General features: G+C 38.5%; 1 protein-coding gene across 2 annotated transcripts in view; it reads left to right on the top strand.

Annotated features, from left to right (window-relative positions):
- Window positions 1-27910, top strand: part of KCNQ5 (potassium voltage-gated channel subfamily Q member 5) — a 540177-nt gene that overhangs the window by 460945 nt on the left and 51322 nt on the right. Inside the window, exons 8-11 of one of the 2 annotated variants that reach the window (XM_054569623.1) lie at window positions 6401-6495; window positions 10451-10477; window positions 15141-15197; window positions 18860-19080. In XM_054569623.1, the coding sequence (XP_054425598.1) occupies window positions 6401-6495; window positions 10451-10477; window positions 15141-15197; window positions 18860-19080 (400 nt within the window). The remainder of the gene's footprint in view (window positions 1-6400; window positions 6496-10450; window positions 10478-15140; window positions 15198-18859; window positions 19081-27910) is intronic. The other variant, XM_054569624.1, reaches the window with a different exon arrangement.

A 27910-nucleotide genomic window follows, 5' to 3' on the forward strand; every position in this document is an offset into this window, starting at 1 on the left:
TACAGAGCTTATATACCTTTTTAGCGCTTCAGTCATAAATAATAACAGATTTAGGAGAAAAAAATCCTGATGTGAAAAATATGGCAGTAGAAGAAAACATAGGAAAGATAAAGTAGTAAAAATCTTCTAGAAAGTAGAATAAAAACACAGAGATGGAAAAATAAGACAAAAAAGATAGGAAAATTGGGTGATCCATTCAGGAGACCAAATATCCAAGTAACATGAGTATCTCAAAAAGGGTACGGGGAAACTAAGGGAAGGATCCTATCAAAGAAATATCATATTATTATTCTCTGAAACAGACTGGCCACAGTAAGAGGGCCCACCAAGTGCCCAGTCCTGTGATCAAAAAACTTCACACTGAGGATATCATAGTGAAATACCAGAACAGTCACAAAAAAGATGGATCCTAAACACCTTCTGGGCAGGATATCTCCAAAGGGTCAAGAATCAGAATTGTGTTGAATTTCCTCATTAGTAATGCTAAAATTAAAAGACAGTGGAACATTACTTTTAAAATTTTGGAGAAAAATTACTTCCAACATAGAATTCTATATGCAGTCAAACTAATTATTGAGTGTAAGAGTAACATAAAGACATTTTTAGACATGCAAGATCTGAAAACTTTATCTTCCATGTACCCTTACTAAAGAAGCTACTGTGTGTGTCTGTGTCATATTTTTCCCCATTTTTCCATTGATGGACACTTAGATTGTTTCCATGTCTTGGCTACTATGAATAATGCTGCAATGAAATAGAAGTATAGATATCTCTTTGATACCCTGTTTTCATTTCCTTTGGATATATTTTCAGAAGTAGAAATTTTTTGAGGAATCTTTACACTGTTTTTCATAGTGGGATATGTATACAAATTTAACCATGAAAAAGAAGGAAATCCTGCCGTTTGCAACAACATGGATGGGTCTTGAGGGCATTATGTTAAGTGAAACAGCCAGACAGAAAAGGACACATACCGCATAGTATCACTTACATGTAGAGTCTTTTTTTTTTTAGTTAAACTCTTAGAATCAGAGAGCAAAAAGTACTTACCAGGGATTGGAGGATGGGCAAAATAGGATAAAAAGGGTACAAACTTTCAGCTATTAGATGAATAAGAGCTAAAAATAAAATTAAATAAATAAAACATGAATAAGATCCCAAATGTAGTGTAAAACATGGTGACTATAGTTGATAACACTGTATGATATAATTGAAATTTGCTAAGAATGTAGAACTTAAATGTTCTCACACACACATGAAAAGACAATTATGTAATGGGATGTATATGTTATTAACCTAGATGAGGGAATTCTTTGTGTATATATTTACCATTATATACACTTCAAATAGCTTACCATTTTGTAAGTCAATTATACCTCAATAAAGATGAAAATTTTTTAAAGGAAGTTATTTGGATAGAATTGTTCTTCTAAAACAAGGAGCTAAACAAAGAAAGAGAGATACAGGATCCAGGGAACAAGAGGTCCCACACAGAAAAGAGCAAAGGGCATTTCTAGGATGATAGTGAAGGGGAGTCCCAGGACAAAAGCAAGAGCAGGCCTAGACAGTAAAGTGTGCAGGCAGCTGGAGAGCTCCCCAAGGAAACCCCAAATGAAACTGAGAGATCTCATGCTGTATTTAACTAGTGAAATCTTAGAGTTCTTCTGGAGAACTCAGGAATGTATTCATAATAGGTACAGGAAGACAAATCAAGAAATTAAAATAGGGTAATAATAACTCTAAGGGAAAAAATGTTATGTATGAAAGAAAAAGTTATGGTATATGACATTGCTGAACTAGGAAAATAGTTACAGGGTCATTAATAAAGCAAACACTAAATAGCAACAACTAAAAATTGTTGGTAGGATGAGAGGAAGGGAAGAAGGAATGTAAGTGGGATGTCCTTACTTTTTATGGTAAAAAGTTCATTGAGCCCTGGCTGGTGTGGCTCAGTGGAATGAGTGCTGGCCTGTGGACCAAGGGGTCACCAGTTCGAATCCCAGTCAGGGCACATGTCTGGGTTGCGGGCCAGATCCCCAGTTGGGGGAGTTCAAGAGGCAACCACACATTGATGTTTCTCTCCCTTTCTCCTTCCCTTCCCCTCTCTCTAAAAATAAATAAATAAAATCTGTTTTAAAAAAAAGTGGGGATTAGGGGGTGAAGGGATTGAGCCAAAAAGAAAGAGGACTCATGGACATGGACAACAGGGTGGTGAGGTAGAGGGGAGAGGGGTATAAGGGGACTAAATGGTAATGAAAAAATATAATAAAGATAATTTTTTTAATTTTTAATTTTTTAAAATTTAATTAGTAGTTCCTAAAATTGAAAAATCAAGATATATAAGTGTGAGTACAATCCTTAGAAATTAGGATTCTTAAAAATAGAAACAACAACTATAAGAATTGACAGCAGTTACATCTAAGGAACAAAATTTAGTGAGAAGAAAGGTGGAGAAAGGGATTACTATTTTTCATCCTCAATCTTTTGTATCTCTGACTTCTTAAATTATGTACCCTGGAAATAACCAGTTTCATGTTAATTTTCCCTTTGGATGGTCAGCTGAAATTAAAATTTTTAGAAAAGGTCAAATGTGCCATAGCTGTAATATTCCAGACAACACAAACTAAAAACTTAATTATACTGACATTGTAGTTACAATTATAGACCAAATTTTGAAATTGTTTGGCTGCCTTGGGCACCATCGTTACCTGATAAATGGTAAATTTGGCTTTCATTTTGCTCCTCGTTGACTTTTCTTTCGGAGTATATATGCCATATAAGTTAGATCCTTTTGGGGCACTGTTTTTTCTTGCCAACCACTAAGTGATTTTGGCTTGAAATATGGTACTATCAGCTACTCGATCTTGTGACTGTGGTTTTGAGTTTCATCTACTAGAAGAGACAGAGCTAAGGACAGGACAAAGTCATTAGAGTATAAGAGTAATAGAGTTATGCTTTCCACTTTTGTTTTGACTATTAACTAGTATCAGCCCCAAGAGAGGTACCACTTGTTTCTTCTGTACTTCCCATTTACAAAACATGTTTAAGAAAGGAATGATGAAAGGAATAAGAGCTTAGCCACTGAGATCAACTTGCTAGAAAAAGAAGCCAGGTCTCATTGTGAAGAAAGTCTTCGACTTTCTAAGAGTGACCTCTTTTGCCCCCAATTCTTTATAACATTGGCAGGTGATGCCATGGTTGCATTTTTTGTTGCATTATTGTGGTTTTTTTTTTCACTGGTATCTAAAAATGCATAGACCTGCTGTGTGCTTCTAGTTCTACATGAGTCTTCCTTTCAAATTATCTGAGTTTATGTATATTTGCCTTCTATGAAAATTATTTAATTAAGAAAAACATTGTTTAATTAAATTAAATTAAATAATTTTCATAGAAGGCAAAGTAATTAAAGCATCCATCTATGCCTTCACAGCATTGGAGGTTCTCTGAGCCTCACTACAAAAGAAGCTGCAATAATAAATCCATGTGTTTTATTGATTACTTTAGACCACTCTTTAAATTGTGTTTGTACAATACTTGCAAAAACTAACATTGATACAACAATAATTGCTCTCTTCTCTATAGTATGCCAAGATGTTTAGCATAAGTCTTCACAGATTTGTAGGACAAATCAGCACAGGCCATGTGAGCAAGGCTCTAGGCAAGAAACCCTGCTTCAATTATTTAAACTTCCCTTAATAATATTAAAAAACCCTCAGGTCCTACTATATATTTTTTTGGTTTTTAATATCACTTCTTGCACATTTTATTGGAGTATAATGTGCATACAGAAAAAAGAACATATCCTAAGAGAACTGAGCACTCCAGCGCGTATAACCAGCCACCCAGAGGGAGAGACAGAATTGGCCTTTCAGTGCCCTTTCTCAGTCACTGGCCCCCAGGGGCAACCACTGTGCTGCCTTTTAAACATGTGTTTCTCCTGAGGGGTTTTTGGTACTTTATGAAAATGGAACCACAGAGCATGTACTCTTCCGTGTCTTGTTTCTCTCACTCCCCATTATTCATGTAAAGTTCATCCATATTCTTGAGCATAGCTTTAGTGTACTCTTACTGTGTACTATTTTGTTATGATAATATTCACAACACATCTGTTGATCCTACTGTTGATAGGTGTTTGAGCATGTCCAGCTTTAGTTTATAAAGAACAGTGTGGTTTCCCACATTATAGTACGTATATTTCAATGAACATGTATAAACATGTCTGTTCAGTATATATATATATATAGATATTTCTCTATATATATTATATATTATATATATTTATATATATATATAATATATATATAAAATCTATGTCATAGGATCTGTATGTGTTCAGCTGTAACAAATATTTGCAGACAGTTTTCCAAAGTAGTTGTGTTGATTTTTAACTTTTTGTTTAGCACAAATTTATTCAATGATATTCTCAGGAAAAGGAACATCATCAGATCAGTTTTCTTCATTGTAGGTTTCACAATTGTGAGTGATGGTTATATAGTAGGAATATGGCCTATTTAAATGATTTTGCATTATAACATAGAATGCTTTGATATATGAATTACAATGCAAATTTTCTCTAAGGATTCTGAAGTAAGCACTCGGTTATTAGAAATGGTTTCAGACTTATTACAAAGAAAGAAATTTTCCAAAATCTATACGGAAAGTACATTCGGCAATAGGCAGTTCAGAGGGAAGCTTTTCCAACAGTCAGCAAGCAGGCGGCAAAGGAGAGTGGAAGGATTCCAAAACCGAGTGCCAAGCAACCTAAGATAATGTCAACCCTACCAACCTTGTGTAAACCTCTGATTTTATCTGAGCCTTTATTTTCTCATCTACAAAACAAGGGGTCTTAATTCACAGTCAGCAAAGATTACATGGAAATACTTCATATTATATAGGTCAGGTATAATTATATGAAGTACACAGAGCTTATGTTTTACATCAAGGAGCAACAAACATATTCCTTGACCATGTAATTAAATCTTTAAATGCTTTCCTATTAAAATCCTAGAAAATACATTTTCCTCTGTCTTGTTTTGCCCTGCTGTCTGTTAGCACTGTCTCCATTTTTAACATTAGAAGTGTTACATAGTTCAACTTCATGGAATATCACTAAATCATTAACATACCCTGGGGGTCATTAGTTTACTAGCTAGTTTACTAGTTGCATTGTGGGTTTTCAGTAGTTGTTTGCCCCATCTTATCAAATCATGATTAAAGAGGTACAGTTGGGTCCTGGAATGTCTGTTGGTAGTTTACCTCAGATAATGTTATGTCTTTCCCTAACCAATTCAAAAATTGCTTCATGTTAGTACTTTCTTCTTTGGTGTGAGTTGTTTTGATGTGGCAGAATATGTTTAATAGCCAGCTGAAAATGCCAAAGTGGTCCTCACCATTTGGGCATTTATCGGGGCTTAGGAAAAGGTATTTTTTTTGTATTGATGATTTTTTGTTTGTTTGTTTTCAATTTTTTTTTCAAATACATTTGTCTCTGCCTTCCCCCCACCACTTTCCCTTGCACCTTCCCCCACCCCGAACCCTTCCCTTTCGGTTTTGTCCATGAGACCTTGCTATGTGTTGCTTGACTTTCCCCTTCCCTTTTTTTCCCCTGCCCCCCCCCAACCCTTCCCTCTTGCTCTGTTGGTTTCTTTTCCTTTCAGTGTTGCTGGTCTTATTTTCCTTGCATCTTTGTATTGTTGGTTAGTTCCACTTAACCAGGTGAGATCATGTGGTATTTGTCTTTTGCACCCTGGCTTATTTTGCTTAGCATAATGCTCTCTAGTTCCATCCATGCTGTCGCAAAGTTTAGTAGTTCCTTTTTTCTTTCTGCTGCATAGTATTCCATTGTGTAAATGTACCCAGGTCTATATGGGCAACTAATATTTGACAAAGGGGGCAGAAGCATAAAATGGAGCAATAATAGCCTCTTCAACAAATGGTGTTGGGAAAGCTGGACGGCTACATGCAAAAAATTGAAATTGGATCATCAGCTGACACCATACACAAAAATAAACTCAAAGTGGATAAAAGACTTAAATGTAAGTCACAACACCATCAAAGTCCTAGAGGAGAACATTGGCAGGAAACTCTCAGATATCCCACGCAGCAATTTTTTCACTGATATGTCTCCTAAAGCAAGGGACATAAAGGAAAGAATAAACAAGTGGGACCTCATCAAAATAAGAAGCTTCTGCACAGCTAAAGAAAACATCAGCAGAATGAAAAGGGAGCCAACCGTATGGGAAAATATATTCGCTAATGATACATCAGATAGAGGTTTGATCTCCAAGATATATAAAGGAAAAGGTTCTTAATGTGTATTAATTTGCAAACAGCCCTTTATTTCATTCTATCTTCTCTCTTTTATTTTTCTCTTTTATGTCCCCACATATATCACATGCAGTGTGTTTGGCGTAGTTATGCAGCTGATGAGAAATCCGTTTCCATTGCAACCTGGAAGCCGCACTTGAAGGCCTTGCACACCTGCAGCCCTACCAAGTAGGTATCAGTATGACAGCTGGTGCTGTAGCCAAGTCTTTTCAAATTTGAAAAACAAACTATACACAAGCGTGGATACATACACACAGTGTCTCTTTGAGGCTTGTCCTGTTATCTGCTTCTCTTTGAGAGATCCAAACCAGTTTAGTAGCAACTCGGGCACAAAACTCAATGGATTCAGTATTATTACTCACCATTCATAGGGGCTTAAAATGAAAGGAATTTAAATTTTTATAGAGATTTATTTCTACTATTTTATGTTTATTTTTCTAACATCTCATATCATAAAACCCACCAGAATCCTAAAGGTCAGCATCACTATTTTTGAAAAATAATGGTTGTTTAAACTCCATTCATCACCTTACCCCAAGCAGGGAGTGCTTTAAGAACAATATATCTTTGCACACTGAAGTTCCTCAAAGTCATTTCTCATCCAGATCCCCTTATGGGATGGTCCTCGAGCTTTCACTTGCAAATCAAACTAATATCAGTAGTAAAATAAGAGAAAAGTTGGAGTCCTAGTAGGATTCCAGTTTACGATGAAGTGATGGGACCAAACAGATTAAAATTTGGAATTAGCATTCAAAATTTGAAAGTAATATTACTTACATTCACATCTCATTGGCCAAAGAAAATCACCTGGCCATGCCTAAATTCAAAGAGAACAGAAAAGTGCAATCCTACCACATGCCAGGAAAAGGAGGAGAACCAAAAAATTATGAACAGTCTTGATGGTTGTTACCGCTGAACTTTGATTCTCAAAAACAAAAAAAAAAATCGTTAGTGTTGGAATCTTGGACTCCAGGTCAACTAGCAGGGCACATATTAAATCATAATCACCATCTAATTAAAGAAATCTTCATTGAAACAACCAAAGTCAAGATAAAGGCTCTCTGTGAGTTACCCAGCTGGATTACAATGGTCAGCTCCTTGGATTGTTCAAACGTTATCAAACTGCTTATCTGACTTAGTATTTTAGAGCACTAGCCATTTCTTTTCATAGCCCAACAAAACCTCAATCCCAGTGGCTTCATAGGATTCAGGCACCTAACCACTATGACTCAGTCAGAGAACCGTCTTTCTTACTGATGTGGAAGAGAAGTCAGCTGTGGAAACCTTCATAACATGGCCCCTGAAACTGCAGTCTCCAAGGCAGTGTGTGATACAGCAGAATACACACTGTTTAGGGTGGCAGGTCCATCATTAACTGATGGGATCTGCTATGTTGCTCCCCTGTCCTGCCCTGGGCTTCAGTTTTCCCATCCACAAGGTGAAGGACAAGAGCTGGACAAGATAACTTCTAAGCTCTAATGGGACATTTCTCCTAAAAGTTGGTGTCCAAACTTTGTCAGCCCCTCTGGCAGAGATAGTCATAGAATGCCAGGATTGTAAAGGGGATAGAAGCTTAGCAAGGACAGAAGCGTGGATGCTACTGAGTGACTGTGTGGATGAGAAGCCTCTTTTTATTTTGATTTTAAAATTTAGTTAAATTCCCTTTACTGAATACTGGACTCTTTCAGAGTTGTAGTATGAAAAAAAAAAAAAGGAATATAACTCTTGTGCCATCTATTCCTTGGGGGGTATGAATCAAAAATGGGAATTATGTAAAAATTGTATTTCTTTCTTCATGAAGGTTTCCAGGTACTTTTATAAGAGAAAGGCTAGCAGGAAAGCCAAAGGAAGGTTCTTGAGCAATCGAAGAGAATAGTCTGTCACCACATGTGATTATTTGGCTTCTCAGTTCCTTAGTTTTTGGATTAAAACTCATTCTGAAGCCTGGAAAAATCATTTAATGATTAGTCATGTTCTTCTAGTGCATAAAGTATTATTTTACTCACATAATGTCTTTATTTTCCTTTGATATTTTCCCTGTTCTAAGAGAGGGCAGAGGTGGAGGAGAATATATGCAAACACCTGCTTTCATCGTGCTCCACTGTGGCTGTCCACCGCCCCCCTCACTCTCCTTCCCGGCCCCCCTCATGAGTCCCTGAGACTCAGCCCCCTTTACTGAACAAGAGGTATTCGTCCAGAGTGGCACGGCAGTCCCTGGCAGCGTGCAGAGAATCCTGGACATCCTAACCTCTCTCTCACCAGCCATGCTTCATTGTTCTAAACTGTAGTGGTTTTTAATCTTTGTTGTTGTTGTTCTTTGTTAAACTATTGAGAATGCGGTGGTAATTATGGACTCTTAAACCAAAAACAAAAAAGTTTATGTATAAAAAATTTAAACGTTGCCTACAATTTTAATGTAGTCAGAAACTCCCTGAAGCCAAATTCAGAACCTTTGTTTTAGAAAGCAAAGTGTGTACACTGCTTTAATCAAGTGTGTAGGTTTGTGAGGAAAATAATTTACAGTGACTTAGAGGGGTAGTTTTACATTTGTAAAGCTGACTTATGAGCACAAAGTGGTATGTAGAGAAATGAACCAAAATTTATTTCTATTTACATAGTGTACTGTCCTATAACATTCAGGCCTTAAAACCTTCTGAAGGGAGAGATCATTCATTCATTCTACAAAGATTTATTGAGTACTTACTATGTGCAAAGCACTGGGTATGAAGCAGTGGAAGAGAAAAACAAACGAGTTAGAATCTCAGGCCTCGGGAGTGTACATTCAAGGGATTCTGGGAAGAGACAATAAAAATAAATAAGTGAAATATATACTAGATTAGATGGTGATGAGTGCTAAAGAGAAAAGTAGGGAAAGAATTTAGGAAGCATTAAGGGCTGCAGTTTGAATAGGCGTTCAGCAAAGAGATCATACTACCAAAAGCATTGCCATCATCACCACCACCACCACCATCATCATCATCATCAAAAAATACCAGCTGTGCTCTTGTTCCCTACAGTTTTAGAGATACAATGGGATGCTTTGACTCCACAACCTCATCCAAGGGAGTGAGCTAGGAGAGAGGTATGAGGACTGTGCTGGGGAGAGAGGCACAGGGTGAGGGGCAGGCCCTACCCACTCAAGCCTGCCAGGGGTACGCTCAGCTGTTTCTTACTCTCCTCTCAGGTCTGGTTTGTCTCTTATATTTCCTTTGAGGTCTCCACAGTTGCTATTTCAAAATTATGTTTTAATAACAAAGGTATTTATAGAGGGAACATATTTTTCTTAATTTTCATCTCAAAGGGAATAAAGGCTGTTCAAAGGGTGAAACACAGGTAAACATGCTGTTTTAGGAAATAGTTTGTATCAAATAGTTTATGAAGCTGTAGGGAGTTACCAAGAACCAAGGATGCCCAGTGGTATCTGAAGAAGCCAGAATTTAGATATTATCTAATCCAATGCCTTCAATTTATTCATAAGAAAATCAAGACCCACAAGAAAATGAGGTTTCTGCCCAAGGACACACAGGTCATTGCCACCATGCCCCATAGGCCTGACTTTGCTAAAATGGGTAATTAAAAACACCACCCAACACTAGACTAGAAGTATACTAACAGATTTTCTTTGTGCCTATTATGCCCCAAGAGAATTCATACTTTATACAACAGAAAAACATCAATCTGCCTCAACAAGTGATTGAGGTACAAATCACACATTAATGAATCCAGAATAAGAACCCAAAAGTCTGGATAAAGCACAGAGACTACAGCTACAGTGTAACCAGCACTGTTCTAAGATTCTCTGCTAATGCTGGCTAGGTCAGAACCACCTATCTTAACCATGGATAACCCTGGCTATTGAAGAGTCTATACTTTTTAGTTACACGTAGACAGCATTGTTTTTGCTAAGTAGATGATGTAATGCTCCCTGGTCTGTGCCACAAAGAATATATGTTTAAAAATTGGGTATGTTTATTGTTTTAAAAAATTGCTTCCATGGATATTGCTTGAAAAGGTATTACTTAAGGTATTTGAGTCCTCAATCTCCAGTTTGGTCATTATCAAATGCAATAAATGTATTCACCAGTTTTATCATCATTTCTCTTCTGTCTGCACGCACCTGAAGGAAAGAACAAGGGGAAGCATCAAGCAGGTTTGTGCTCTCTTCTGCTATATGTTTGTTTATATATCTGTGCCTAACAGATGTTTTAAATGTGTCTCTTGTGAGTAAAATCGATCAACAAATACAAAATGATTAAAAGTGACCTTTCACAAGATTGCCTGCAGAGGTTGCTATTTTATTGATTCCCCCCCTCCCTCAGACACTTAGGACCAGAAGAGCCTCCCTAACTCACTCACTGCTTTTTACAAGCTGCAGGACATGGGACATTCTGAGGGAAAAATAATACTTAGAGCCTTTGTCTTCCTTGCTACCATTTTACCAGAAAGAAGTTGCACCCAAGTATTTCAATCCTGAGAAGCAGTATAAGATAAACTCCCTTCCTTGGGATCCTTCTGTTAGAGTGAAAAATTCCTTTTGGTTAGTTGGTCGGTTGGTTGATTTTTGGCAAAAGGAATATTGTGTACAAGAGGTGAGAGCAGTCTCTCTGTGCCATGTCCAGCTCACTGAGCACTGAGGTTTACTCATGTGACCTGATTCAAAAGAAGAATCTCTCCCATCCCCATCCTTTAAGAAGAAGATAATCCTCCCAGAAACTTCAACAAATAATTCTGAGTCTTGAACTGAGTTATGATAATAGTAGGAGTGGTAGTATTTAGGGTCATCCTTCCATGCCTTAGAAGGGAAAGCTTTATCAGAGTAAACAGCAAGGATTTAGACCTAGAAAGAATAAGAAGTAACACATTTTAATCTGTATTACTGAGTACCAGTAAGTATCCAAGGGGCTGGGTTTGGAGCAAACCCCTAAAGAACAGAGCCAGGCGATGGTGTGAGAGGTAGCAGAGGCAGAACCAGCAGGAGAATCCCAGGTGACTGGCTGGGAAGAAGGGACACAAGTCTTTTTCCTTTTATTTCCACTTGCTTCAGTAATGAAGCAACAAAGGCATCCACTGAGCGCGGCCTCTGGGTGGGGCCAATGTGGGTCCAGAAATTGTTCCTTTAGCTATGTTATACTGACACTGATCATGATATATTTATACAGTACTGAAACTAGTTTTGAAAGTTCATTTGGGGTGATGACACTCTGGATCACCCATTTCTGCATTATATTAACACTTAAAAAGATCCACAATTCAAACCATAAATGCATTCACTTACGATGGGTGATAGATGTGGGAGGATGTTCAACATGAGCAGCTCTTCAGGGTAGATGAGCCTACACCGGGGAGGCCACTAAAGCCGCATCTCCTATTTAGCAGAAACGGAGTTAGAGCAGACCCTGCCAGCCTTCTGCTGTGAACACTTTACTTGAAAAAAGTTACACAAAATAAGTCATAGCCATTATAAGCTGTTTTAGTGTCTTGGGTGATATTTGAAAAGCATCCCTTGTCCAGGACTTATCCTTTTACAAATTACCTCAAAGTGTGATTTGTCTCCAGTTGTTAAGGTCTTTGGCACAAACCTCAGAGCCACTTGAGAGTAAGGTTATCTGTCTTGGTTGCATCCTCCAAAACAGAGCTGTTGACACCTATAGGGGACATCCATAAATCACATGGATGGTCTTGCTAAAGTACAACCTCTGTGGCAGTTCTGAGTGAGGGGACACCTTGGGCTGACACGATGACATTGCACTTTTTCCAAATGTTTGCAAGGCAGGGAGCAATGACAGGATTAAAAGGTAGCTATCAAGCTTCAGCCCCTCAGTCCAAAAAGGAACCTCCTAGTTGGCTCTCAAGATTCAAAAAGCCTACCAAGTGTTTTAAATTTCATGATGCTCATATATACCTAAAACATTAAAGTTTATTCTGATTATGAGTGTCTGAGGTTGTCAATGATAGCCCACTTGAGGGTTTGAATAGATGCAGAACAACTGAACTAAGTTATTGACTTAGAGAATAACACAGAGAGTGCTTGCTACTCTGTGGTCATTGGACAATTGGCAAAAACCACTCGAAGATGCTTTGTGTATTACTCTTCAGCGTGCATGCTTTACTTAATGCTTCATATACTTCGTTCTTCTACCCCCAAATATATATCACATTACCCTGTATAAAACTCTGACAGAGAATGTGCTCAGTAAATAATTCTTAGATAGTGTAATAAAATGTTGCTGATCTCAAGTAGTCTGTATAAAAAGAGATGAAATATTAACAAATATGGGAAAGATAAAAAATACAAATTAAAAACAGTTCAATAATCTGAAGGAAATAAGCTGAAGCTCCCATTTCAATATTACCTTAGCTTTCACCTTGTTGTGTTCCATAGGCAATGAAATTTATAATATTGCATAACAAATGCAGAAAGACTATTGCAATAACAATAGCAACAGTACCATCTTGGGAAATGACAAATTGGCCCTTACTCAACCAAAATACGCACAAAGGAAAATGCATTTATAATGAGAATTCTCTCTTAGCAGGGAACAGATCTGGGTCCAGAATATTCCTGATTAACGCTGAGCACAATTTCAGTTGGAATGATAAACACCACCCAAGTGCACAGCCCTTTGCAGTTTGGGGCCATTGAGTTATTGATGGTGGTTCAGATAAGCAAAATAAATACCCCTTTGCCAACTCACCAGGAATCTTAGAGCCTGTAATCCCCTAAAATCCTTCCTCCTGGTGTTTCATTGTGTTGAAAACTGGCAGTAATGCAAGTATAGATGAGTTCAATACAGCAACCAATGCCCCTCTTCTGGTGCCTGGCACTCCCTCTCTCTGAGTGAGAAGGCCACAGTTGTAGACAGGGCTCTACACAGAGAGGTTTTTCTCTCTGCAGAATGGATGGAGGCATCACACTCTTAGTTAACTAGGTTGCCTGCTCTGGAATATTCTTGTTAAAGATATTGTGTCTTTCCACACTGCGGTTTAGGGCATATTTAAACAGAATTCATCTACAATGTCTTAGGCCACTGAGAAAGACATCCAGTTCTGACATGGCTTAGCATTGTTTGTGACAGATCCAAATTTTTCTTTAAAACTACAAACCATCAGTCTCAAGAAAAGCTCACCTAAACAACAGAGAAAATAATGTTTCTCTGACTCTTTCTGGTAGAGGGTCAGGTACCAATTACTGTTAGTCTCAGCTGAGCCTGGCCTGTTCTTTATCTACTGAGACCATAAATACAACTTCTTTAATATGCCTTAATTATTTATGTATTTTCCTCTGTCTTCCCACTCAAACAGTTCTAATCTCATATGTGGTGGTGAATGTATTTATTCATTTATCCTAATAAATCATTCTATTAAGTAATTTTTCTAACTCACCTTTTTTTAAACTGGACAGTTTTTCTTTGCTTTGGTATAAATTGTCACTTTCAGAGAACAGAATTGGCCTATAAACCCATCCAGCCAGATTAAGCCAGCATTCTCACCGTAAAGTTTTATGTCCTCATCTCTTCCTCCTTGACAAGGAGTTTAGTCAGCTGTCAAGTAATTTGTGAAGTTGTCATTGTGCTGGCACAAGAAGGCTTCTACTTCTTCCTACCTGTTCAGTTTTTATTGCTGCAAGAATGGATCATACCATCAGAGCTTCAGGGATTATCTGTAAAGCTGACTGCCTCTGCTTACCCTGTCTCCTTAATCAACCACTGTTTAATGTACGCTTCGCAGTTCAGCTGCCTTGCTCGTAGCTTATAAGGAATTAACGGAACTCTGTCAGACTCCTTAGTAGACTATCTAAAGTTGCTTTAACATGTACTTGTGAGACTGTTATAAAGATGCATGTCGTAAAAGGTAAAGCATAAGTGAAAATGATATTTTTTATTACGTTACAATACTGTGTTGTAATGCGCTAAGTGTGCTTTGTCCAAACTGCTCCTCCGTGGTTGGCTTTATTAGGCTTTGAGGAGATGTGTGGTTCTTAGGAGAGGACTTTAGAACACTGACAGAAAAGACTGTGTTCTTCTATTTCTTCTGCATTTATTTTCCGTTATTAAAATTTCCTTTCTTCTCTCTGCAATGAATGATCTGCATGTGTTGTTACATGCAGTAAAACTAGGCTTTTTATTTTTTTCAACACAGTCACTTTGAGCCATTATTGGCAAAATGTCAGATTATTTCAAATATTTTTTCAATAATGGGTTCTTCTTCTATTCTCATTTATTGATAGAAGGGAAGAAAACACATCCTAAGACTTATGAAACTTTTTGCTAATGAACTAGCAACCTAGAATCTTTTCTTCTGTTGTTTTGAACATGTATTCTATCTGACAATCAGTTATCTATATTAATTATAACTGCAGGTGTTTCATACAAATCAAGAATTTTTATTTCAAAGCAATTAATGTTACCAATTTCATTGATTCCTGTAAATATTTATTTTTTAAAGTTCTGACATATTTTGTTCCTCAGTCATTTATACTATGTTGTATTGCTATTAATTACAAGGGTTGCTATATTCTAAAATATTTATATTCTTATTTTTATATGGATCAGATGCTAACACATAGACTACCATCATTTGTAATGCCTATTTCAAATCTAATTATCTCAACCTAACCATTAAGAGCACTAGATATATTTTGAGTGACACAATTAAACTACATAATACTTACTGCATAAATACTCTGTATTCTTAAATCTGAAAAACAATATAACCAAATGACTTCGTTTTTCAAAATGGAAAATACAAGCCCTCAGCACTTTCCTGGTGGTGAAATGCTTAGTAATGTGCTACTCTATTTCCCTCACTCCTAGTCAGTTCTGTAGTAATAAGCAGAAGCTCTTCAGAATGTACACCACACGGAAGCAGAGGTACCCAGCATCCCAGCTATTGACATGAGACTTGAGAATGCCAACTAACCTCAGGTGCATGACCAGGTTACAGCGCCACCCTACTTGAGCCCTGTTCAGAGACTCACTCTTCCTAAGGACTTCTCGAATGAGGTTTTCAACCCGCTTGTAATTTTCTTTGTTGCCTGCTGCCTGCTTTGATACTCTCCACCCTAGGGACACATTTGTCCTATTGACAGGGTCCCGCCCAGTACTGGCAGTCAGCCCCTTCGCGCCTCCTTGTGGTGGGACAACTGCTGAGCTGCTGCACGCACTGGATTGCTAACGGCTCACTTGCCATATTATGCCTGAGGCGAGAATTTGTAGAATGCTTATCCTATGAAGAGCTAAAATGCTAATTAAGTATAACAAGAACTACAGATTTCTAAGTCCAAGAGGATTACTGTGGGTTTACAGTGATGCCACACAGTTCCCTGGCAGGGAACATCCAGTAGTAGACTGCATGCTGGGCCATTTGAGTAACTGGGACATCTGGCTCCTAGAGAGGGGAGAATTCCCTTGCAGAGAGGCTGTCCAGGCTCTCCTGAGTGTAGTCCTCAGCTGGGGATGTGGGGCTGCACACTAAGCGCTGTGATCAACGATCACAACAACACTTTGGTTACTTCCTCCAAAAGAAGGCCTCCTTCTTTCCCGGGGATAATCCTTGGCATTCTTCCTAAAAGCAATGTTACATAAATCCTCCTCAAAAAATCATGTTTATTGATGTCAGACACACACACACGCACAAATAATAATGATTAAAAAAAATACAACAGGGAAATAATAAAAACTTTAATGGGCCAGTGAATAATCTATATTTTTCAATCAAGTGTGTTTTCAATAACAGACAACTAATCAGTTTAATAGCCATCTAATCAAGATGCTCTGTTGATTTCTGAAGGGGAAATGAAGTAGAAAAACTAATAAAAGTGGGCTCTTTGTAAGAGCACACAGGAACAGATCTTTGCCTTGGAAAAGAAAATGTTGCCTGGCTAAAAAGCCCTGGATTAGGATCTTATTCTTAACTCTCATACATTATGTCAAAAGAGAGAGTGAAAATATTACCTTTTTTAATTTAGTGTTTCTAATATGTTTTCAATATGTTGAGTTCACTTTAAAATAGTTCTTGAGAATTTTTTTTAATAGTACACATGGGCAAATATTCAAGTAATTTAGAAGGACAAAAGGGGAAATGGTATCTAGAACTCATTTATGTCAACTCTAAATGCTTTAAATGGTACTAAGATTCAGAGAATAATAATTCTTTCACTTTCCATTAATTCTTAGAGACAACATCAAAATATTTCAAAGGGGCAATTTTTAAAAATATTTTCATGGGAGCAGTTGTTTTTCAATATTTCATTATTATAAATAAGCTATGGTGGATTTGATGCTGATACTTATTTTGGATTTTTTTTCCTTTTTTAGCATTGAAATTTTTTAAAGGAACAATTAAATTTCATGTCAAATGGTTTGGTTTTGTGATGTATTTATCAGTTTCCCATTCATTTAATAGGCCTAGGAAAGAGAGAGATCTTGAAAGTTTGAGAAAATAATTTTATGTTAAGTAAAACACAACCCTCTGTAGTAATTAGGTTCTGTTAGTTCCAGAAAAGGTAATCAATTAACTAAAGAATAGTGAGAACACTTGCAAGGATAGCTATGTCAACTTAAGCCATTCATTAATCTAAATAAAGGTGCAGAGGTAAGCATATGTTCCTGAACCAGATCATCATAAATTTCAGAGATGGAACAGATGTGCTAACTCTGAAAACAGATTCGAAATTTTTACTACAAAGGAAAAAAAAAGAAAGAAAGCTTGAGAAGAGGAGACATTTTGGGCACTATCCCTTGAGGAATTTGTGTAAATAATTTCAAGGCTTCAGGTGATGTGGAGAACCTAGCTTGAGATAAAGAGATGCAGTTTTACGATATTGTTGCTGCTGTTTAATGTAACCTACCATTTAATCACACGCTTGTCAAGTACAGAAAGAGCATATGGTTGATGGGATTATTTTGAAGGACTCTTGAACCCACATGACCCCGTCACAGAGCTGCCCAGCCTGTTCTTTGCATGTGCCTTTAGCCAGTCGTGCTGGATTTAGCTACATCTGTGTTTCCGAGGGGAGCTGTCAGTTGCATGGTCAACGTGTTTATTGTTACCAGGACTTTCTGATCACCATAGTTCATTATTTGATTTGTTTTCATGTAAACACACATATGCGTGGTGTCCTTTTAGAATATCATTTGTTAAGCAACTAGGCATGAAAAATAAATGTTACTGTTTCTTGTTAGCTACAAAACACATATCCACTAAACACATTTGCTGTTGGCATGCTGCAGTTGGGGACAGTGGACATTGCGGTAAGTGGAAAAGACAAGGTCTCCACTTCGTCTCAGATAATCCGTCTCCATGAGAACACTGCCTTCGTGCCCCACAAAGGCTGCAGCAGGGCCGCAGGTCCCAGCATCTCGGAGCCGCTGCTCCGGGGGACTCCTCTCCAACCCATCACCCTTCATTTCGTCAGGCCCTGAAAAGTTCTGGCCCTCTCACTCAATAATAGTGACACTTTCTAATAAATAACCTACTGTTTATAAGTAACACAAACGAAATGGGTCCGCAAAGCTTCTTACAGAGCTTTGCCCTGTAATTCTTTTCCCACAGAATTCTCTTAGCCGGGTTGTTATTTTTGTCTCCATGGGAGAGATGAGGACTACAAAACCCAAGTCACTGGGATTCCCACCGTCCCCTCCCCCCACACCGCACCACACCTCTTGATTAGAAAAACATAGAGATGTACTTTGGATTTTGTTGTTGTTGCTAATGCTTCCTTTCTCAACCCACAGCAGTTCAATCCTAGCTGGCATCTGAGAACTGAATATCTGAACAAATGTAATTTACCAGTAGCTGCCACAGCAAATCAATAAACCTGTTTGATAGCAGGAAACTATGTTAGTGAACATAACATCTCATTCCATTTATCAGTCATTATTCATTATATGTCGGGGCTGTTCTACCTGGCGTGGTGTTGTCTCACAAGAATGAATGTAAATATAATAGAAGTGTGGTGTTAAGTGTTGTATGTTTAATATTATGTATTCAGTGCTACCAACTGCTATGGGATTGCATGAATTTATGGATATCATAATCTTGCCTGGAATATAAAATGCATGCAGAATGCAGACATATATGAATATGTAACTGTCTCCCTGTTTTCCTGTAGAAATGTTTAGAAATATAAAGAGATGTGCTCCCAAATAAAATTTTTAAAAAATTCTTTTAAATCACAAATGTTGAGGTTAAAGCTAAATCTGTTTTGAAAGCAAATATGAAACCAATTCTTGGATATTTCCAGTGCAATTTAGTGTAAGAACTACTGTCCTTGATTTCAGATCTTTCTGTGATGAATCCAGGAAGGGTGTGTATACCTGTAGCGTGAGATTGACTTCAAATGAACGTAAACAGAGAGATTAAACAAAGAGCAAGTCTTCAATATAAGAAAAATATATTTCTGTGCTCCTACTTGCTGAAAACATTTTGTTTATTGAAATATATGACCATATACCATTTCATCAAATTATTTACCCAAGTGGAATGGAAGAAATTGCTTGAAATGGAATAACCATACCTCTGTTGTCCACAGTCAGAAGCTAAGTTTTAAGGAGCGTGTGCGCATGGCTAGCCCAAGAGGCCAGAGTATTAAGAGCAGACAAGCCTCAGTAGGTGACAGGAGGTCCCCAAGCACTGACATCACAGCCGAGGGCAGCCCCACCAAAGTGCAGAAGAGCTGGAGCTTCAACGACCGAACCCGCTTCCGGCCCTCGCTGCGCCTCAAAAGTTCTCAACCAAAACCAATGATAGACGGTAAGCCCTGCTTTTCCATAACCATTTTTAATTTGACAGGCTATAGCAGGTGAGATTATGAAGTAATTAATTCTCCATGGTGCCACTTGAAGATAGAAGGAAACAACCTCAGGGAAAGAATCACTCCTTTGCTTTATTAGAAATTTATTCATTGCCTTGGGCAAAGGTACAAAACATACATTTACTTTTGAAAGTAACTTTGGCAGCCAAATCTAAATTTCAGAGAAATCAAACAAAATGTTGTTAATCTTGCATTCATAGTTACAACACATTTTCATTTATCAGACAAGGTCTATGTCAAGATCAATGTGACTGTCCTTTTGATGTATAGGTTGTGTCTGGCGAGCAGAGGCCCAACGCCCAAAGCAGGTGCTCTGTGAACATCTTGAAACACACTAAAAAGGATAACAGCACCTTTGGGAACAAGAATAAGGTGCCATTGGCCTTTCTACTATGCTCTGTTCACTACTAGATCGGAGACCACTGCTTAGAAAAATTCGTGTGGCAAGTTCTTTTCTAATGATAAGTGGAATTCAAGTCCTCCCAAGAGAAATTAACCTATTTTATTTATCATACTATGTGGCAGAAGTCTACTTGCCAACACATTTTATTGAGTGCCACATAATTTTCATGTTTATAAAACATTTTCTTTTGCATTCGTGATTAACTTGGCTTTCCTTTTAAGTATGTCCCCTGGGATTTCTTACACTGGGCAAAGAAACAAAATCAAATAGCATCTTCCACTTATGCATGGCAACTGCGAAGGCTATCAGTCCTTCTGTTCTCATTCCCTAGCCTAACCTGTATCTTCCCAGACCCTGAAAGTGTGAGGAATAAAATTAACAACGAGGACTCACAATCACAGTAACGCTGGGCTCCCTGCAGTGAAATCCCTGAAATCTCAGTCCATGGGCCCCTTCCAGCCCATTCAGATATCCTCAGAGACATCCCCACTCTGAAGTGAGCCACAGAAGTCCTCCCTTCCCACTTCTTCATTCTCCACAATCCCATGGACATCATGCTTTCCAAGGAGATGGCTAACAGCTGGCCCAATCTGGCCCTTCTGGCAGGGCTTGCAGCTCCCATCTCTGCTGCAGGTCATGCTGACCCTGCCAGTTTCACACCATCTGTCACTTTGCTAAGGTAGGACGTGGCCCCTCTACCAGCTCTGGACACTTCTCCATCAAGCCCTGAGCTTCTTGAGTCCCTGGCAACACAGATTTTCAGTGTCCTCTCATTTCCACACTCTCCTCCTTTGGAATTTGGCTGAAAGCCCCTGAACAGCTGAGTCAAGAGTTACCAGTTACAGGGCTTTATGTTGCTCTCGAAATAGACTTTCTGAATATAAATGCATCCCTCCTTTCTGGAAGGCAGTTTGGCAACATGTATCCAAAGCCTTTACATAAGCCTAAGCTTGAATACATCCCACCCACCAATTCCATTTCTAGGATTTAATCAATACCATGAAATAATAGCAGACATTAGAAATAATGCTATAAATTAAAAATTATTAACATGGAAAGGTGATCACAAAAAGTAAATTATTCCATTTTGCTGTGTGAGTGTGTGCATGTAAATTTAGGTATTTTATAGTAAAATGTCTGGGAAGATTTTCAATGTATGAAGTTACCTCCACATAGTGAAATCATAGTTATGTTTTGTTTCTTCATTTTGTTCACCTGTATTTACACCAAACCCCTCTCCTCAATGGTGACTTCCTCCCAAGTGAAAGGAGCACCAGATCTTGGTGCTGGAGATCCGCCTTCTAGAATGCAGACATAAATTGTCTAATGAGGTTTAACAGCTCCTGCTACAAACATAGCTGCTAGATTTGGCTTCATGGCTGCCATAAAGTGCCACAGACTGGGTGGCTTAAACAAAAAAAAAATGTATTTTTTCACATTTCTGCAGACTAGAAGTCTGAGATCTCCTTGGCTTGTAGATGGCCACCTTCTCCCTGTGTCTTCATTTATCTGTCTCCAGATTTCCTACTTTTATAAGGACGCCAGTCATTTTGGATTAGGGCCTATGCAGATGACCTTGTTTTAATCTAATTATCTCTTTAAAGACGCTTATCTCCAAACAGAGTGACATTCTGAGGTACTGGGGACTAGGACTACAACATACGAATTTTGGAGGGATACAGCTCACCCCAAAAAGAACCCCAGCTCACCGTATCTCAGCATCTCGGGGCAAGCTGGGGTGTGTCTCTATCTTTAAGCCTCCCTCTGATTTCACACTGTGCAAGAAGCATATATTACCCACAACGGGCCCATAGTCTTCCAACGCGATCAAAAAAAATTTGACTCTGTGCTATGAGACTCTTACAGCTAGCTGAGCACATCTAAATATAATATTTATAGAAGCTGGATTCTGAATATGAAAAATGATCTATTTGTATGTTTGGCCAGAGGAAAAGCATTTTTCGAAGACTCCTAGAGTCAGCACTATCCATCACAGTATTTTCAGTTACTGCAAAGATGTCACAGAGGTCAGACAGATGGAAACAGAGGTCCTATTCTCTACCAGACCACAAATTGGAAAGGTCTCCTGCCATTCATTTTCTACATCATTCCACACAAGTACAGCTCTGTTTCATTAGAAAGGAATTGCTTTTCTCTGGTTGATGTCTGTCTCAATTGGTTCTGAGTTCCCCAAGTGACGGGAGGGCTGATTGCTATTCCACTGAAGTAGCTTTGTTGGCTACCCACCTGGAAGAGACCATGATTTCTGACTCCTCATTTATCCAATGGTCCAGAACCTTTACCTCTGATTTAACTCAATGTTAGGTCTTAGGAAAACAGAAGTGTTCTCTTCACACACACACACAAAAAATACCCTGAAGTAACTTCAACTGAAGTAAACTTTATTCCTGAATTATACACTTTTATGTATAGTGCCTCTCCATGTTTTAATTATCTCTAAAATCCACCTACTACTCAAAGAAAATAATATATAACACTACTGCCAACTCCCAAATACAAGGTCGGGCCAAAGTAGGTTTAAGTAGTATGGAAGATAATACAATAACTAATCAATAATAATACAAGAATAAACTCTGCCTCACATACTCACAACTGTAAACCTGCTTTGGCCCCACCCTGTATTCTAGACCAATTTCTTGTTCCCTTCTAGTGTTCTTTTTTTCTACTTCTCTCATTCCTTTACATATTTTAGGCTTTTCATTGCCCATTAACAGCTCAGGTAAAGTAGACGAGTAGGAGAAAGAATACTAGAAATTCAGGTTGACCTTTAAGTTAATAACTAAGTTACATTTGGAAAATAATGGCCCTGTAACTGAAAAATACTACAAAGGAAAAACAAAGATTTAAAGTTAATCTGTAAATTTTAACAATTCCTGTGAAATCTAATACCCTTTACTGAAGATGGTATTATTTTGATAATTTAATGATGCTTACAAAAGGTTATAAAATATCCCATGTTGTTTTTCTTTACTATAAATTTTGATGAAACATACATACTACACTAAAAAAGGGCACAGTTGCCCCCTATATTCCACATTCATATGTACCAGAGAAGTGGGAAATGTTGAAGCCAGAAGTTTACAAATAGCAAAAAAGGAAGAGGTAAACTGTAATGGACTGATATGGTATTGCCACCCCAAATTTATTTTGGTCAATATGATATGGATAGTATTTTTAATTTATAAATCCAGTAATGAGATAGAAATGTTTCATTAGTCAGTGAATAGTACTTAACCCTCTTCATATAACTTTTTAAATTAAGTAGACTATGACTTCTAGGGTCCACAGGCAAGTGCAATGATGCAGCTTTTTCTTTCTGTGCCTGGCTTATTTCACTCAGCATAACATCCGCTAGCTCATCCAAACTGTTGCAAATGGCAAGATGTCTTTCTTTTTTAAGAATGAATAATATCGCATTGTATAATTATACTGTAACTTCATTTCATTATGTATATGTATATCAAATCATCATGTTGTATAATTTAAAACTATACAATTTTATTTTTTTAAATAAAAGAGAAATTAGGTAAGATAAATGACATTTTTATCTTAATATATAAGAGTAATAATGATAAAAGTAACATCTTTTGGATCCTTTTCTGTGGCAGGCATTGTTCTAAACGCTTCACTTTCATTATTTCATTTAATTTTTTTCAATACCTCTGGAACATAAATACATCATTATCCCCATTTCATGGTTGAGGAACCTGAGTCTTTGAAGCTAAGTAACTTGCCTGAAGTCTAACATATAGAAATAAGGGAGTCACGACACAGACAAAGGCAGTCTTATTTCACGGTCCTCCTGGAGGTCACATTCTCAGATGTGCTCCCACATGTCATACCAACTTGCCTTCAAGCATCTTTAATATCTTCCTTTTTCCCCGCTACCTCCCCCACCTGCTTTCACTCTTCCGTCTTCAACGGGTCAGATCCTCTTCCCATTGAAACCATTTGACCTTGCCACTGTCCCATCCCATTTTTCTCCCCAATTCAGTTGCCAAACCTCTGAACTACATCACTTTCAAAGGCTGCCAGCGCTAGAAGATTAGGCAAATTGGGGAAATGACCTCTAGATGACCCTTCTCTGTTTTGATCAAGTATCTGGGAAGAGACTCAGAACAGAACAGCAGCAGCATGGGGCTCTGGCGCCTGTTTACCTAGGGAGAGAGGCAAATGGCAAGGTCCTGCGAGGCACGTTTCAAGATGCCAAAGGTATGTCAAGAGTTGGACAGCTGTCAACAACAGACCAGCAAATGGGAAGTGGCAAGCTGCAAGTAAAAGGAATACCAAGCAGCCAAAATTGACAGGAGTGAAACTAAAGTAGAGCTAGGGGAAAGTCCGGATTTCCAGTGACTAGTCTGCTACCAAGGAGGGCTATACTGGCTGGACCCTGCTGCGCTTGGGAATGCCTTTCAGAATTACCTTTATAGAGAACGATAAAAAGGTAATTTGAAATAGTCCCACTGTGCAGTGCTTAAAAAATCTGTCCCACAAACATGTATAACCTGCCTATTTTAACATGTTTAACATCATTTTCACTTAAGGGGAACATCAGTGTTGCTGGGCAATCCACGGCGCTCATGCTGGCTGCTACAAGAGGTACACCATCACCAGAGGTTATGAGAAAGGCTAGCCAGACCCAGGTGCGGGAGATGTGTGGGGTTCACCTGAGCAGATGCTAGGTGGGCTGAAGATGCAAAATACTTCCCAGTTCCCTTGTTCAGGCACTGCTCATATCGCTTCTCTCTTCCATGTTCCTTTCTCCACCCAGCCAGTGAGAATGCATTTGGTTACAGGGCACAGAAGAAGCAAATTCAAATACCTTAAACAATAATGAAATGTATAAAACCACACAAAAAGAAGTGCAGAGGTAGGACAGCTCCTGGCAAGGACCGTCAGGGTCTCTTCTCTATGATTCTCTAGTCTTCTTTGACTGCCTCTCTCCACCTGCCTCCTCCCCAGGGTGGGAGCAAGATGCTATAGCAGCTTCAAACATCTTATCCAGACACAGTACTTGGAGAGACAAAAAGTGGACCATCTTATGCTGGTATCTCTTCTTAAAGTGAAGAAAACTGTCCTTTCACGTACTCTTTTGCAGAATTGGGTCTCATGCCTAAAATGATCACTGGCAAGGACAATGGGTGCGGCAGTCACCAGGCAGGACCCAGCACCTGAACCTGGGGCCAGACTCCCCTGAAGCATATGGGTCAAGGTGGAGTTGTAACTGGAAAGATTTCAGGATTCATATTCAGAGATTGGGCATTGGGGAAAGGACCTTTAGTAATGTCTATGACAGAGCCAATAAATATGTTCTATTTTGTGGAGAAAGTGAGGAGGAAGAAAGTCCTTAAACATGTTTTCTCCCAAATATTCTGTCGATAGGTCATTTCTGTTCCTCCAGTGACTATGCTCTTTAAACATCAAAGCCAGATTTAGAATTCTTTTTGGGTGTTTTTGTTTTTGTTTTTGTTTTTGTTTTGCTTTCTTTTGCCACATAATTTTTATGAGACAATGTGCACCGACTGGCCTAACTCTTTGACTTTTCAAAAGGAAAAAGTGGTTGAAGGAAAATCTAAGGAAAAATAAATGAATTCACATTCAGGTAATATAATCTCTGCTCACATGCCCTTGGCCCATACACTCCACCAAGGGAAACCAGGTGCAGTGGCCTTCCTCACCCCCTCACCACCCCCGAGATGCCTCACTCCTCAAGCTGCTTGTCTGGGGGACTCCTCCTTCCCTCTCAGGCTAATAACTAACTTGGTCTCCCTTAAAAATAACAAGAGTAGAAATGCTGGAAGCCTCAACTCTTCTTGAAGATAGTAAGTCCATCCCCTTCCTGTTTTTTTCTTTTTTTCTGGTTTAATTCTCTCTGATGCCCTTCCCCATAGCACCTGGGGGGCCATGGTATACACAATCAAGTCTGTAAAAAGCCACAGTTTGAAGGGAATGAAAGGGGGACTGGGTCAGCCCACATGGCTGCTGGCTTCTCCAGCGCCCGCGTTCTCAGCCACGTGCGGTTTCTTTAACCTCTGCCTTCTGGGTCCACCAGGCTCCTGAAACTCTTCTTTGAGATTATCAGCATAAGAGTGACGAGAATACTGACAAAAAGGACACATTTTAGTGCAGTGATTTTGACAACTATCCTAAACTAACAGACTCCTGTACCAACAATGGGATGTTTTCTTCCAAATGACATAAATCACAAGCTATTAACATTTTATATTTGGAGACTATTATGCACACAGGCCTTTTCATCTTATACTAGTCCTCTTTTACACAGAGTTTTCAATAGCATCTATTTTTCTCATGTTTTTTTCAGTCCCCCAAAATAAAAACTTGACATTTTTATTTTGGTGTTTGCACTTAACATTTTTTCCTGATTTTTCACATAGATGGCCCAGCTTCAGCTAGACTTCGATTATCATTTTCCACAATATATCATACTTCCTGACACTTTTGGAAATTATCTGATAATGACTCCTCATTGTGTTAACAGAAACAATTGTTTTTTAACCCATTCACAACTTTTTAAATTAAATTTATTAAGATGGCATTGGTTAATAAAATTTATATAGGCTTCAGGTGTACAATACGATAATACATCATCTCCATGTTGCATTGTATGTTTACCACTCAAACTCAAATCTCCCTCCATCGCCCTATATTTTGCCTCCTTTAACCTTTACTACCTCCCCTCACCCCCATTTCCCGCTGGTAACCACCATACTATTGTCTGTGTCTATGAGTTTATGTTTGTTGCTTTCAGTTTTATATCCCACATATGACAGCATATGTTTCTTAACTTTTTCTGCCTGACTTATTTCACTCAGCATGGTATTCTCAAGATCTCCATGTTGCCACAAATGGCAGTATTTCATCTTTTCTTATGGCTGAGCAGAATTCCATTGTGTATATGTACCACATCTTCTTTATCCAATCATCCATCGAAGGATGCTTCGGTTGTTTCAATGTCTTGGCCGCCATGAACAATGCTGCAATGAACACAGGGGTACAAGCTTGTATATCTTTTCAAATGTTCTCAAATTTTTCAGGCAGGTACCCAGAAGAGGAGTTCTGGGTCATATGGTAGCCCCATGACAGAAATTGTTCTTATTAAAGCAGTCGTCTCCCAGGGCTTCAGTTTCCCCTGTTTGTACACATCCCTGGCAGGGGATCCCTGACAGAGGAACATGCCCACTCCTGTGAGCTCTACCTGTAACGAAACCTGAGGGCTCTCCCTCACAAGCGAACAAAAGGGTTTCTCAAGAATGACTGGACTCTAAACTCCGGAAATTAACACTCCATAGCTTACTCTATACCACTTAGCATAATTCTATGCAAAGCCTACAGAGTGTGTTCAGTAGGATTCTGAAACACACTTTCAGCTCTTCACTAAGAAATTGGTGAAAAACATTACCTGGAGGAAATTTCTGAATTCTGGTGCAAAGGTTCCTTTCTCCTTTAGTTGCCCGGGTTCCTCGGTCAGTCAGTCAGTCAGTCAGTCATTCCTTCATTCAAAGACAAACCTTAGTCCTCTCCTGTGTGTGCAATACTGTTCCTGACACCCTAAGATCTGCTCTGTATTCCAAGGTTCTTATTATTGGTGTTGGTTGGGGGATGGCATGGCTGGAGAGAAGAGGCCTGTCGATCTCTGGTTATAGATTCTAAGTGACTAAGTATTGATTATATTTTGGTAAGGGTTGCTTTTTCCAATACTTTTTGTAAAATGCCTGTTCCTAGTTTTTAATTACTGGAGAAATGCATTTCTATTTTGATTGGACTAGAGTTTTCCCTGGCTTTCTATTTTAATCCAAGTACTTTGTATTTCTGCCCAGATTTTTTTAGGTTTCTGCCCCAATATTTGTTGTCGTCTTACAATGATAGGAAAAATTCTATTTTGTTTCTATTGGTGGGAAAAACAGCTTTCCACTTGATATGAGCTATAAATGGATTCTATGTCCTCCCTTTGAGCAGACTCTAAGCTGCCAAATGAACTCTGAGTACAACCTTAAACCATACCTTTCTGATTTCCACAGATCCAGAATTTATTGAGAACTCAGGGTTGTAAACTAGAACTCTGAATTTTGTTTCACTAGCACAAGAAAGCATGTATGTGCATGTGTGTACATTCATTCTTTAAAATGAATTAGAATGCTCTGATAATTATCTGTTGTGACGTAAAAATTGGCCCCAAACTTGGCAGCTTAAAACAACAGACAATTAAAATCTTGCAGTACCTGTGGTCAGGAATCCAGCAGCAGCTTGGCTGGTGGTTCTCGTTCAGTCTGTCATGGGGTTGCAGTTAAGCTCTCGCTGGGCACGAAGTCATCTCCAGACTTACC

This window comes from Pteronotus mesoamericanus, unplaced genomic scaffold (genome assembly GCF_021234165.1).
Source record: "Pteronotus mesoamericanus isolate MK-2021 breed Mesoamerican mustached bat unplaced genomic scaffold, CSHL_Meso_final contig_20, whole genome shotgun sequence".
Classification (NCBI taxonomy): domain Eukaryota; kingdom Metazoa; phylum Chordata; class Mammalia; order Chiroptera; family Mormoopidae; genus Pteronotus; species Pteronotus mesoamericanus.